Below are 14,503 nucleotides of genomic sequence, written 5' to 3'. Positions count from 1 at the left end.
TTTTTTTTCCAGTGATGTGGTGAAGAAGATTGACCAGTCTGAGTTTGAAGGCTTCGAGTACATAAACCCTCTGCTGATGTCTGCAGAGGAGTGCGTGTGATCACTCTGTCTCTCCCACAGACTCTCTCATGAACACATCTCTGCTGCATGGTTTTTCAAGACTCTCACCAACGCTGCTTTTTTTTTGCCAAATCCAGTCTTTGCCATTCACAACCACTCTGCCCTTAAAACTGTCAATTTTTCTTTTGGAATTCTTATTTTTGTATCTTGTAAACTGCACTGAGATGTCATAGGGGCCTCTTCAGCAGTTGGCGTCCGCCGCACTGCTAACTCTCGGTTCTTCCAAGTTGCTGAACACTCGAAATGGCGGGAGGTGAAATGCTCGACGTATGAACTAAAGAGACGTTCTTCCAGCTGGTGATTTGTATTTTCAATGCATTTTTAATTTGTACATATTATTTACTGATAACGAACTATATTGATAACATTAGACAAGGCTTTTTAGCTTCAAGGTACAAAACCAGAAGACAGTATGAAGCCTCTTTCACACATGCCCTAAAACAATACAACAGAACAAATGTTTTTTTACTGGTTGTAAGTGGCCAAAAGTCCTTTATCAATTGTTCTAATGGAAAATTACCACAAATTGATCAACAAATTTGTAACATGGCATTTTGTCATCGCAGTAATATTGAGTTTTGTGTTAAATGTGCACTATGTCACTTTCTGCTTGTCTCTGTGGAGATATTATTGCTTTGCTTGTGATGTTCCGCCATATGGCATTAAACCCATAGATGTGAATTGTAACTCAGCCCAGAAGTTTCACCTGCAGAAATGCCATACTGTGGAAAATTTCAGGCAAATCAATAACGTTTCCAGCGAAACATGCAGGGGGGGAGTTAGCCTGATTCATCAGCTGGTTTCACTTTGTAGAAACTGTCTGACCTCGCAGTGTTAGAATTTGTTCGCTCGACAGTAGGCGGGTACTTTTTTTTTACTTTAACCAGTCGCTGCTCTTTGGTGGTGACGTATGTAATGTTCCACGAATGGGGCAAACTGGTATATTAAGCTTTTCCCAAATCCCGTAGGAAGAAGGCAATAACGTGTTTCCCCTTGATAAAATTCACCAAACATTCTCTTTGTTCCGGCTTTAAATCTTCGATCTTGGGAATCGTTGCCAACACAGAATGTATGGCTCTTCGTTGATTGGCTGGTGCCCGAACTCGCACTTCTGGGTTTTTGTGAACCGTCTAGTGTATTCCGATTCCTGACCTAGTCATTGGAGAGAAATTAAATGAAGTGGAGGCGCGAGGGGGGAATGCCCTCTTCCAAAAACCTCCCATGGTGCATCGTGCACTACTTTGTAATAATGGCCAATCAGGCACACAATATATTCTCTGCTAAACAAATCATTGTAATCAGACATGTAGAGAATAAACTGCCCTGGTGGCACTGGGAAATTGGACTGGCCTGGCTAACATAAAACTACAGCAACTTATTCCATATTTTCAACTCTCAAATTACTGTTTAAATGAAAGTATTCTAGACAAAAAAAGTAAACATATCCAGTAAAATGATAATCATGTGCATGTGTGAAAGAGGCAGACATCACAACATATTGGACTTAGCTTTGTCACCCCTTTCTGTAGATTAAATTACACTAATCTTTAAAAATCATAATTATTAAAACTGTATTTCCTCTTTATATTATTTAACGGTAACATATTATATTTTCAGATGGGGTTAACACTACCAAAAAGTGCTAGTATTTAGATGTACAATGGTTTAGTTGTATTATTGATTAGCGACTTCTGGCTTACAGAGGTTGTCCCTTGTTGAAGGAGCTGTAACACTATTAGTAACAATAGTAATGCTAATATTTAGACTGTGAAGTATAGGCTGGAGGTGTACTCACTGTGCAAATCATTACGCAAAACACACAGGACCAAAAATAAGGTACTTACTAAGGTACAATATAAGGAAGATGTCCTAACTCAATTATATATTCTGATTTTCTATTATTTTATTGTTATGCCTTTCTGAAATGTGTTTGTATTGTTTTTCATTCCACTTTTGTTTTTGAGAGATATGTTCAAAGCCATCACAAAGAGGTAGGATTTTTTCTGTGATGAAATTTAACAAGCTGAAAACTCAAAAAACATTGGGCCCATTCATTGTATTATTGTTCTTTTTGTGAGTTGAAAAAATGCTTTCAATCATTTTTTTATTATGTTGATTTACAAAATGTTACGGGGTACGCCCATTGAAAACACGTTTATTTTTGGGTCGGTGTATGGCCCACAGGACTCGCTCAAACCTTTGTTATTAGTGTAAAAAACACTCACAGTAAAATAAACATTTTATTTCTCATTCTGTGCTCATGTTTTTGGATCTGATGTTTGAAAGGTGAATTTAGTGGAAAGTAAAGCCGTGGGTTTCGATTTGTTTTATTTTTAGACATTTTCCTTCCCCTCTACATCCTGAAAGTGAAACCAGTTGTTCAAATAAGTACTATCTTTATGACACAGAATGTTCCACAGTATGGCATTAAACAAATCTGTCTTGAACTTATACATTTTTGATTTTGCAGTGGTCCAGATTTATTCCTCATCTAAGTTTCTAATTATTCATTGCATTGAGTTTACAAGGCCAGAGTTTTGGAAGTCACAGTAAAACTAACAACGCTTAGCATGCTAATGTGCACCTCCTATTCAACAATACAGTGCTTAATAATTAGATGCAGACAGCACACAGCAGACATATTTTGTCCTCAAGAGCTGCCTATACAATATACTGTATCTGCTGGGATGAGACATGTGCTCAAACATGGGGAAAAAATCAAGTACAGACTGGTAAAATGCTAAAAGAAATAAGATGAAAAACGTTACTACCTTTTCACAGATCAGACCTGTAACTTGACCTGGAGGCACCAGCGACTTGTCCCTTTAGAGTTTAATGCCACAATGAGGAACATTCTAGGTAAAGCTATAAAATCTGGAGGTGAGCATATGGTGGACTAGCCTGATTCATCAGCCGATTTCACTTCGCAGAAACCGCCTGACCTTGCAGCATTAGGATTTGTTCGATCGACTGTAGGCAGGCACTTTTTTTTTTTTTTTTTTAAACTAGTGGTTGCTGTTTGGTCATGATGTATGTAATGCACTGCTAACGAAGCTAACTGGTATTAAGCTTTTTGCAAAACCATCTAGTGTATTCCGATTCCTGACCGGAGGCACTAGGTGACGCCAGCCTGGCTAATGGTGGACACTTCACTAGAAAACGTCCATCTACTGCACCTTTAACAAAACGATGTTCAAATGAAATTAGTCCTCTTAAAATCTGTGTGGACAAAATATTTTCTAGCATTTTAAATGTCATTTTACTGGTAGAGGGTCGCATCAACTTGTTTCCGTGAAGATATAATTATTGCTTTGCTAGGAAAGTCCCATAGTGTGACATTAAATGTTTCTATTAAAATGCACATAATAAACATATATATCCACCGCTATGGAAAAAAACAGGAAACATTACCGGGTCAAGTTAAAGGTCAAATCTGCGAAGAGGAGACAGCTCACAGTTAGATGTTTTTCCAAGTTATATTTTTAGCAGGAAAACACTTAATTTAATGCTTGCAAACAAGTTTAATACCATACTATGGTACTTTGCTTGCCTGAGATCTAGAATACATGATCCTTCAGGACTTTACAAAGATATGAGTCTGGTATGGTGAATCTCTCTGTTTTCAGATGCCCGTGATTGACAGATGGATCAGGCAGTCAGGAACACACATGGTCTGTCCGTATCAGAAAAAATAAAGGAAAAAAATTTCATGGGGGACTGGAAAACATTGTGAATTTCTGTAGAATCAATGAGTGAAGCACTAAACTCTGGTAATCTGATGTGAGAGGAATGTGATTTTATTTGTAAATGATATGTGACCAGTGAGCTTCTTCATTTCTTCTCACGTCACTGAAAAAAACAAGTCTGATTGAATGATCACGTTTGACCAGTACTGAGATTCGGTGGAGGCCATGGGGATAAGACTGATATGAATCTATATAAAAAATATAGAGATAGAGAGATCACTTTTAATGTGAAAACAATGGTCACAAGGAGGAAGAGGCCCCGGGGAAGACCCAGGGCACGCTGGAGGGACTATGTCTCTTAGCTGGCCTGGGAACGCCTCGAGGTCCCCCCAGAGGAGCTAGAGGAAATGTTTGGGGTGAAGGAAATGTGGGAGTCTCTGCTTAGACTGCTCCCCCCGTGACCAGGCCCCGGATAAGAGGAAGAAAATGGATGGATGTATAATGGTCATAATGTTATGGCTAAAATATGCTCCTTTATATAGTGTGAAGAGTCTGCTAATAACACACAACCAGTCCTTGCATCTAGAATAATAATCATTAAACTAGCTCTTGTTTCTCAAAGAGTTGTATCAGCACTTGACAATCCTTCTTAGGCTGTGCTACATTCAAGCGCAATAGTAAATAACCAACCCGAGTGGAGCACCTTAAATGAGTGTATGTTTTACTAAGGCGTGCGTTTAGTTATAGTCTACCATTGCTGCTAATTAGTCCCTAAAGTAAACCAGGAGCAAAATGCTTTCTCTTGCATATTTTACATTATTAATTACACAAGGGTAGTCCTCTTTCTATATTGGGAGCATTGGTGAACGTCCTGCCTGGGGAGATGCAGTGTGGGATAGTGGGGGGAGGCGTGCACCCCCTGTCCCGTAACAGTAAGGACACACGAACAATGTCAAAGCAGTCGTCATGGGAATAGAGAATTACGCAAAAGGAATTTATCTACGTCCTATGGTGAGCAGTGGAGGATTTGTCTTGCAAAAAGGGTCATTTTGAACCAAATCGAATTTAATTAAGCCAATATGCAGCAGTTTGTGGCGTTACACGTTTTATGAACCGTGACAAATTTCATATATGCGTCGTCATGGTGATTATTGCTGCATACAAATCAATCGGTTTTATTATTTTTGACAGTTCATGATTTTGTTGACCTCAGAACGGCGGGTGCTGCATGAGGGCGGGAGTGTCAGTGACCTTTTGACCCCGGGACATCCCCAGAGCGGTCACATGACCAAGAGAGACACAGCAGCTGGAAAGGAAAAGGCTTAACCGCTCTAATCCTTGAGCATCAGATACTGTACCTCTCCTCTTCTCTCAATCTCTCCTCCTCTCTCCTCCTTCTCTCCCTTCCTCTGCTCCTCTCTCCACTACCTCCTCTCTCCATCTTTCCCCCCTCTCTACTCCTTCTCTCCCTTCCTCTGCTCCTGTATCCTCTTCTCCTACTCTCCTCCTCTCTTTCCATCTCTCTCCTCCTCTCTCCTCCTTCTCTCCCTTCCTTTGCTCCTCTCTCCTCTTCTTCTACTCTCCAACTCTCTACTCCTCTCTTCACTACCTCCTCTCTCCATCCTTCCCCCCTTTCTCTCCTTCCTCTGCTCCGCTCTCCTCTTCTCCTACTCTCCTCTCCTCTTTCAGTCTCTCTCCTCCTTTCTCTCATCTCTCTCTTCCTCTCTTCACTACCTCCTCTCTCTATATTTCTCCTTCTTTCTTCCTTCTGTCCCTTCCTCTGCTCCTCAAACCTCTTCTCCTCCTCTCTCCATTTATCTGCCCCGCTCTCCATCTCTCTTCCTTCTCTCCTTTCCTCTGCTCCTCTCTCATCACCTCCTTTCTCCTTGTCTCTCCTCCTCTTCTTCTCTCCTTCTCTCCCCCTCTCTTCTTTCTCTGCTCCTCTCTCCTCCCCTTTCTTGCTCTCCTTGCTTCCTCTTTTCTCCACTACACCTCTCACCCTCTTGGTTCTCTCTCCTCCTCTCCACTCCTCTCTTCCCTCCCGTCTCTCTCCACATCTTCTCATCTTTCTTCTCCCCTGCTCTCTACTCTTCTCTCTTTTGCTCTTTATCCCTCTTTTCAACATTACACTTCTCCTTCTCCCTCGTCACTTGCTCCTCTTCTCCACATCTATCTTTCTCTCCACCTTTCTGTTCCTTCCTCCTTTTCTCTTGTCCTCTGTGTGCACTTTTCCAAATGAGGATACAAGCTGCCAACTTGTCTCCACGGAGTTGTTATCACGTTGCCTGGAATGTTCCACACTATAGCATTACACATGTTGAAGCCTGTAGAGCTGATATTGGTGGTGGTACGTTTTTTTTTTGTTGTTGTTGTTTGTTTGTTTTTTCTTTTTTGAATCTGTTTTGTCTCATATAGCTAAATTACCAGAAAAGTTGACTATAAACTTGAAAATGTCAAAATGTCAATCAGGATTTTTTTTGTATAAGTCTGTTTCACTTTTCAAATAAAATATACCTATTTAGATTTGAAAGAAGGTTAGGGTAAACACGTAATTTATTTTCAACCTCATGTGATCCACTTTTGGTCCCTAATCTAAAGCTGAAAACCACAAACTAACCTTATTTTAATAGTTTACTGTAACACGGGGATGGTGTGAAACAGGTGTAAAGCCAATCGCCCTTCATAAAATGCTTCCCATAAGAACCACATCGCGCGTCCAGACCAAACCTCAGGCCGATACGAGAACAAACAGTAGTGTTACATTAGCATGATGGTTGTAAATTTAACGCCGAAGGCAACATTTGCATATAATCGTGTTACTGTAATCTGCCAATACTATCCACTCTTTACAAGTGAATTTATTGACAGTGAGTGAGGAGTCGACGCTAAACAGACATGCATCAAGGAGTTAATGGGAAAACCAAGGCCCATTTGATTCAATATGCCACACATGTCTGGTAATTCTGATAATAACATGACATAGAAAATGCAATATTGTAATAATCAATAGAATACATTGCTTAAATGAAATGCAATTCATTTTGGACTGTTGTAATTTGCAAAACCACTCGTGCACAATCGTTTTTGTAATCATACATACTAGCAGTGGATAGTACAAATTACTTAGATACACTATATAAAATGAAATGTTGACACTATTAAATCTATTGCATATTACTTAAAGAGCCCATATTAAGAGATTTACTGATCTATATTATAATATTGTTTTCTCATCATAAACACACCTGAAGTTGTGTTTTGTTTCATTCACACATTAACATTAACATTAACACATAAATCCTGCATATTCAGGAACTTTGGGGGAAAGTGGTGAACTACTTAGTCTACCCATGGTTCCAGCAGTACATATTTTGGACCATGAGTCACAAATATCTCTTCAGAAAAGGACACGTAAAATCTGGCTGGCAGGTCTCACAGCAGCAAAGAAGATTATAGCCCAAAGATGGAAGAGTAATGATGTGTTATTTACTCATTGACTTCATTGTTTTATGGACATTACTTACATGGAACTATCTTCAGCACGGATTAATAATGCAGCATCTAATACAAATGAACTATGGACTCAACTAATAAGAGATCTGGAAAAAGTTGGGTTAACCAGTTCTAACAAAAAATAAGAAGAGCCAACAGTTGTCGATATATCTATTGAAATGTATATCGTGTACTATTCTTAATAAAAATAATAATGATTTTTTTAAAAAAATCCTGCATATTTAAAGAGTTCTTCTCTCGAACAGAAAACACTCTGTGCCACCTTGTGATGTCATGTGGTAATACAGGGAGTGCTTCACTGTGTTTTTAAACTCCATGCAACTTCACTAGAATCATTCAATCATCAACACTTTCAGCCCCGGAACTGTCAATCTCTCCTAAACTAAAGGTAAAAAGAGCTGTTAATTATAACTAAATTAAGCAGACTAACTAACTAGATTTGGACAGACTAAAAATAAAAGACTACTCAAACATGTGTGAATGAAACAAAACACAACTTCAGGTATTTTTTTGAGGAAGTAACAGCATTATAATGTCTTTACGATCACAGTGAATGTCGCTTAAAATTGGACCTCAAAGATTTTTCTGTTAAGGCAAGTTTCCTTGAATAGCACAAATCGTACACAAAGTGCTTTACAGAATAAGAAATACATTAAATCACAATACAAAACAAATTAAATCTGTTAAATAGTATATTTGAGTTACTTTAAGTGTTTTGCTTTGAGTCAACATTAAATCATAAAATTCAAAGTATGGCGTCTGATGGGTCCGTCACCTTGTCTCCACTGAGAAATTATTGCCTGGAATGCTCCACATAATCTATCTCCATGGAGGCAGGGAGGTTACAGGTCAGATCTATGGAGATGTGACCCCGCTGACAGGAAGAATACATGTCTTTCAAGATGCTTTTTATCTATTAAAACATGTTATTCAAAAGATATAGATTTAATGTCAGACAATGCAATAGAAGCAGGTGGAAGACTCTCCACTAGAAAAATTACATCTATAAAAATAAGGTCAACACTTAATTTTTGACTGACAGTTTCCTTGAAATGAATCATTTATATATAGATAAACACTTTAGGAAACATTGGAGCTTACAATATAAATAATATATATTTTTAGGGATTTAGAGACATTGGTGCTGTATATAAGAAGTAACAAAATAGCAGCAGAAGTAGTAGTAGTAGCAGTAATAGTGGTAGCAGTAGTAGTGGTAGTTGAAGTACTCTTTAGTGGGGTCAAGTGTAGTAAATACATTCACCCAGAGCACTTGTACAAACTGTCTTAACGGCTGTTTGCGGCTGCAACGTGAAACTGAGCCAACCCAGATCCTGACATTTAAAACTAGTTCAGACTATAGACCAGACCAGAGATCAGACCAAAATCTAGACCAGAGCCTCAAGCCGAGACCAGAGACCAGACCAGAATTTAGACCAAAGTTCAAACCAGAGACCAGAAACAGTGCCACAATTTAAATATGTGAAATGGATCAAAAAGGCATGATGTTCTGGCACGTAGTCCAGACCAGAGATCAGATAGATCAGGGGGCAATTATTTTAAAGTAACAGAAAATATTGTGGAGGGCCGGGCCAAAATAATTAACTAAATTCTGCATAATGTTAATTATATTTCTTTATAAAAAGGAGTAAATAACATTGTTTTGATGAGCTGGACTGGTAAGAGTTTATGTTATGACTAAGCAATGTGAAAAAGTGGGGTTGCCTCACAGAAAAATTTTATTTAAAAAAACACCTCTAAAATAAAAGCAACGCCGCTTTAGTCCTTTAGTTTTAGTAAAATTATAAAATATGTTAAACAGGCAGGTCAGAGTCAACCAAAGGGTCTGGGAGCTGTACAATGCCCAGGTCTGAGATAGACAGACGAGTCCAGAATCTAAATCAGATTTCACAACCAAGACCAGTTTTAAATGTCCAAACCAGAGCCCAGACCGGAGTGCCACCTTGAATCCAGTCCCGAGCCCAGACCAGAGTCCAGACCAGATGAACGAGACTTCCTGAGGCCCAGACAGTTGTGAATTCTCCCATTGATTTTGGAGTGCTCATATGAAACTGAAGTGGCTCCTCCAGGGACCACTTACACCAGTCTAATATCAGTCCAACACTCGGGCTCTAATGGATCTAATGGAGAGGACTGTCAGTGAGCTAGTCTGTGTGCCAACTGTTAACAACTCACAAGTGCCAGTGCTGTGGAAGCAGTAGATGCAGTCGTGGAAGGGGTAGTAGCAGTAGCAAACTTTGTGTTAAAATAATGTAGTAATAATTATCTAGAATATGGTCACAGTAGCAAATGAACATGATTTTCTTATTCATTTGGCATAGGATTTACATTAGACTTCCTTCCAAACCCCCCTTTTCTATTTGCTTGTGACAAAAAAATTTATTATGACTCTTTTCTGATTCTCAGTGTGAATGGAGAACCATCTCAGAGCCGTGAAAGTAATCTGATCCATCATAGGGTGCAAATAATTCTGACAGTAGTATACAAACAACGTTAAGGTGCCATTTTCACTATTCATAAAGAGAATAGATTGTTTTGCACTGCTAATTGCTATGACAATGGTGCAAATTTGTCATCGCTCAGAAACCCATGGATGGTACCAGCCTAACCCATCAGTATAGCCTTCTCTGAGCTGTCACAGACTCCATCTCTCTCCTCCGTTCTAATGATTGTACTCACTCTATTATTATTGCACATATGAGATTAATGTAGTCCCCATAGTCCACGCTGAGGCTGTTATGGACAATCGATCCTCCTGTTGTTGTCCCGGGATGGACGGGCAGCCGCACAATACAACTGCTGATCTGGCTCTCCTGCACATACAGAGGAGAGGGGGATAGAGAGGGGGGAAAGAGAGGGAGAGAAGGGGGGGCGTGGATAGATACATCAAACCTTAGCTATGGAGGTGCAGACAGACTAATAAAACATGTGCGAACCAAAACAAAACACAACTCCTGGTGTGTTTTTAATGAGGTAACAGCATTATAACCTGACTTACAGTTCACAAGAATCAATTTTGCATAATACAGACGTTAAAAATTCATTATATTTTGTCTTCCAAATCAATTAATCAATTATTTTGTGTAACCAAACACACACCAACCATCAAATTTAATTACTGGATGGATTATCTGTACAACAACTCACCCTTATATAACAGATAACCCTATGTCCTGTCAATCATCATATCATTGTTGCACTGTCTTCCTTTGACCTCTTGTAAATAGCCGAGATTTTATTGCATATTTTACTATTTTATTTTGACTAATTATTTAGAATTTATTATTAACATTTATATTTTTACTCTTTGTTACTATATTATATTGTGATGAGTGAGCTAGTATGTGCAAATAATCTCCCTTGTGGATCAATAAAGTTTGTCTAAGTCTAAGAGTCTGATTATTTATTTATTTATTTATTTTTACATCAGGTGCACTTCCAAATTAAAACATTTCTAGCCTAACCAATGTAGAAACACAGCTCAAACTACACCACAAAAATCTCCAAGTTACCTGCTATTTCAGATAAACACAACAATGTTGAAAAGCTGCAGTGCCATCAAAAACAAAGCAATAAGAGAGGGTTTTTTTTCCCTCTTAAATACAAGACAATATGGAAGATCATGTAAATAAAAGTAATGTCCGGACAGTTGTAGTTGACCTCGGCGCGGCCCGTTGCAGGTTTTATTAACTGTCATGATCACTGCAGGAACAGTAGACAGCGCAAACGACCTCTTGACCTTTCAAAGATGGCCCATAAAAAGCGGGGGAGGGGCACAGAGGGGGAGCGGAGTGCAGAGGGAGGGGGTAGGAAGTGGGGGGGTGTACCTTTTGCTCTGTGGACATCTTGACATGTAGATCCTCCTCTGTTGAAATAGTAAGTAATACAAGAGAATGATAAAAAATCACGTTGTATTGGGCTGACCGTAACTGCATACTGCAAGAATGAATCACATATTTTCTCTTGAAGCCTATAACTGTGCCTCTATGACACCTTCACAGAAAGAGAAAAACAGTGAAAAGAGACAGAGATATACTACATGTGTATCAAAAAAACAAAAAAAACAAAAAAAACCAGGGGCATGTAGAGCGAGTAAATCCAAATTTTTTAAGACAAAAATGAGGAGCCAGACAGCAGTCGTTACGAGGACAGGGGTGACATTTTTTCAATACAAAGTAAATTGGAGCCGGAGTCGATGGAGCCGTAAACACCCTCACGATCACTTCCAATTTGAAACATGGCGGACAGCGGGTTAGATATGTCCATTTATATACACAGTCTATGGTTTGAACACTGCTCAGACGAAGGGCTTTTGTGTCCTTTGGCAAAACACTTCTCGAGATGATAGATACCTACATAGAACTGATTATAAAATGTTACTGATCACCTTTAAAGCTGGTTTAGGCCTTTCACAAAGTTACATTTCAGAACTTTTAACCCCTAACTTGATTTTACTTGTATTTAATTAACGTATTTATTGTTTGATTCTGTTTTGATGATGCTGTTAACTATCTGCGTCATTGTCTCTTTTTGTATGCTTCCTGTAAGCTATTTTTATGCTTTTTGTATTGTTGTTCTTTGCTGAGTGTAGAGGACTTTATAAACCTTGTTTTTAAAAGTGCTCTATAAATAAATAAAGATTCATCATAATACATAGATGATGGACAGATAAAAAGATAGATAGCTAGATAGATAAACACATACATAATACAAACAAAACAAATCAAATATGTCTTTGTTGTTTCAAATGTTGTTACGTGCACGTCCTCACTACTGTCACCTGATTTTCGTGTATTACTGTAGCTTTAATGAAGAGCCAAGTCTCAGTGCAATATTGCTCATTTGAGATTAATTTAGTCCCCACAGTCCAGAGAGTGATGTTATTACAGGAAAATCAATGTCACATTCATTTGTCACACCGTTACCACTGTATTTCAATCACAGACTGTGAATTAGTACGTCATGCTGAGTCAAATACAGTAGCACGCAATCATTTATAAATATAGGCTATGTGGGAAACAGATGCCTTAACCTTAACTGGAACAAAAAGCAGTATAGTGCAATATGCTGTAATCTACTGTCAACTAGCCTATGATACTAATGCCAAACCGCTATCACAGATTTTTCATTAATACTAGGCTATTCAGTAACCTTGCTCTCCTCTCCACAAAGTCATGTTGTTTGTGGTAAAAAATAAATAAATAATAATAAAAATAAAACTGGCTATCATTATCTATTGGTTTAGTTCAATCTTTGTTGCTTTAAATCCGGCTCCACTCTTTGAATGAGTCATGTTATATCTTTGTATATTAGTTTTGCTTCTTATATGTTGTCAAAAAGTGCCCTAAATTGCAACTTTTAACTCATGTTTACTCATTACTTTGCCTTTAGGAATTTTTATGCCTCAGTTTCATTGTGTCATAGTTCAGTTGCAACAAAATAATCAACCTAACCGCTCTCTCACTTTAGTTTTAAGTGTAAAAGCCACGAAAGAGAGAACTCTATTGTCCTACAAAAGGGAAATTCCAATATTGCAACGCAAAGTAGACTACAAGAACAGGAAGGTCATAAATAAAGTTAAATAACTATTCCTAATTAAATTTAATTAAATAAAATATTACAATATGCTTATATTAAGGTGACCAGAAGCCCCTATTTACCCAGGACAGCCCCAGTTTTGAGCCCTGTGTCCCATGTTCCGGCAGACTTATCCAAAACCAGTAATTTCTCATAGTTTCATACAAGAAATGTCCCAGTTGTCTGTATTTTTGACCAATCTGATACTTGACAACAGTAAAGAGAAGCATGAATTCTCATTTGTTTATGTAAAATACAGAAAAGCTGCTTAAAAATTACCAAAACACAAAGAAAATGTGACTATACTGAGTCACATTAGTGCTGAGTGCATAACAATTATGCACTCATTTCACAGTTTTATTATTACCAACCAACCCAAACCAGGGATTTCTCAGATTTTCATTTTAAAATCTGGTCACACTAGGTTATATAGCCACATAGGGTTAAACAAAACTATGCTCTGACGATGGTTATGTCGATCTTATCAAACCATAAATAGAATATTCCTATCCATTGGTTTCAGAAACAAAATACTATACATTCTGAATCGGAAAAGTCCTCAACAAATTCACTGCAGTCCTCTTCCACTAGTCGGCTACATTCACTCACTAGTACAACTTCTACGCGCTGTGCCTCTCCGTGTGCCCTCGGCAACTCGGAAACAACAAACCTCCCCAGACTTCGTGCCAAAGCGACAGACAGACATACACACACACGCATATACACACACACACACACACATATACACACACACGGCCAGACAGGCGGACAGACAAAGCAGAGACACCCCCGCATAGTTTCCGTCAGTCGGTGACGTCTCCTCCTCTCAGCAGCCCGAGTGCAGTGACGCTTCTGGGCTGTGTCTGTGCGCTCTCCGCTAGGCTTTTCCAGACAGTGTCGAGAAGACCACGGACCAGAGAGGAGGACGAGCCACTTCACTCCACGGGCAAGTGTTTACGGCTTTAAATACGGCGTTTTTCGGGATTGTCATTTGGAAATAGCTGTGATTATGTTTCCGATTGGAGATATTTTACCCATAGTCACTGATTGTTTTGTTGCTTTTGTAGGGGTCCGCGGCTAAAGCGTTTTAGCCTTTGCTGTAGTGTTAGCAGTCTGGTGCTAGCATGTTAGCCCGCATTAATATTAACCTTATGGGACACCCCCTCAAGTCACTACAGTCATTGATTTCGTTGCGTTTCTTTCACTATATCATAGAACCACGTTGTTAGCTTTTACACCAGACCTTGGTTATTTATTGACAACCCCAAACAACCTTGATTAATTTGTTATTACGATGTTTTACGGTTTTATAGACGTTTATGCCGGGGTACGCTGGGTCAGTGGAGCAAGATGCGCAATGATTTGGATTAAAGGACTGAGTGTTTGGTTATGATTTATCTTTAGGAAAATGTACTTGTTTGCTTATCATATACTGCAGTTGTGTTATCATTATGGCCTCATTTGATCTGTGAGCGTGCCGTGTTCAGTTGGGTTGTCGGGATGTGTGGGAAGACCTTTGCGCGCTGGACAGCCTTTCTAGGTTTGACTTTTACGCACAAGTCACGTTTGAAATTCCCCTTGTGATG

The 14,503-nt window shown here is 38.9% G+C and overlaps 1 protein-coding gene across 1 annotated transcript in view; it reads left to right on the top strand.

Moving 5' to 3' along the window:
* prkci (protein kinase C, iota) overlaps positions 1-2,370 on the top strand; it is a 44,675-nt gene extending 42,305 nt beyond the window's left edge. The window contains exon 18 of the mRNA XM_020929100.2: positions 13-2,370. Coding sequence (XP_020784759.1) covers positions 13-100 — 88 coding nt within the window. The 3' untranslated portion in view covers positions 101-2,370. The remainder of the gene's footprint in view (positions 1-12) is intronic.
* The last annotated feature ends 12,133 nt before the right edge of the window (positions 2,371-14,503 follow it).

The sequence above is a fragment of the Boleophthalmus pectinirostris genome, unplaced genomic scaffold, assembly GCF_026225935.1.
Source record: "Boleophthalmus pectinirostris isolate CB_2022bp ecotype Guang Dong unplaced genomic scaffold, ASM2622593v1 HiC_scaffold_16, whole genome shotgun sequence".
NCBI classification, from domain to species: Eukaryota; Metazoa; Chordata; class Actinopteri; order Gobiiformes; family Gobiidae; genus Boleophthalmus; species Boleophthalmus pectinirostris.
The sequence above is the reverse complement of the archived record's forward strand: the minus strand, read 5'-3'. Positions and strand labels throughout refer to the sequence as shown.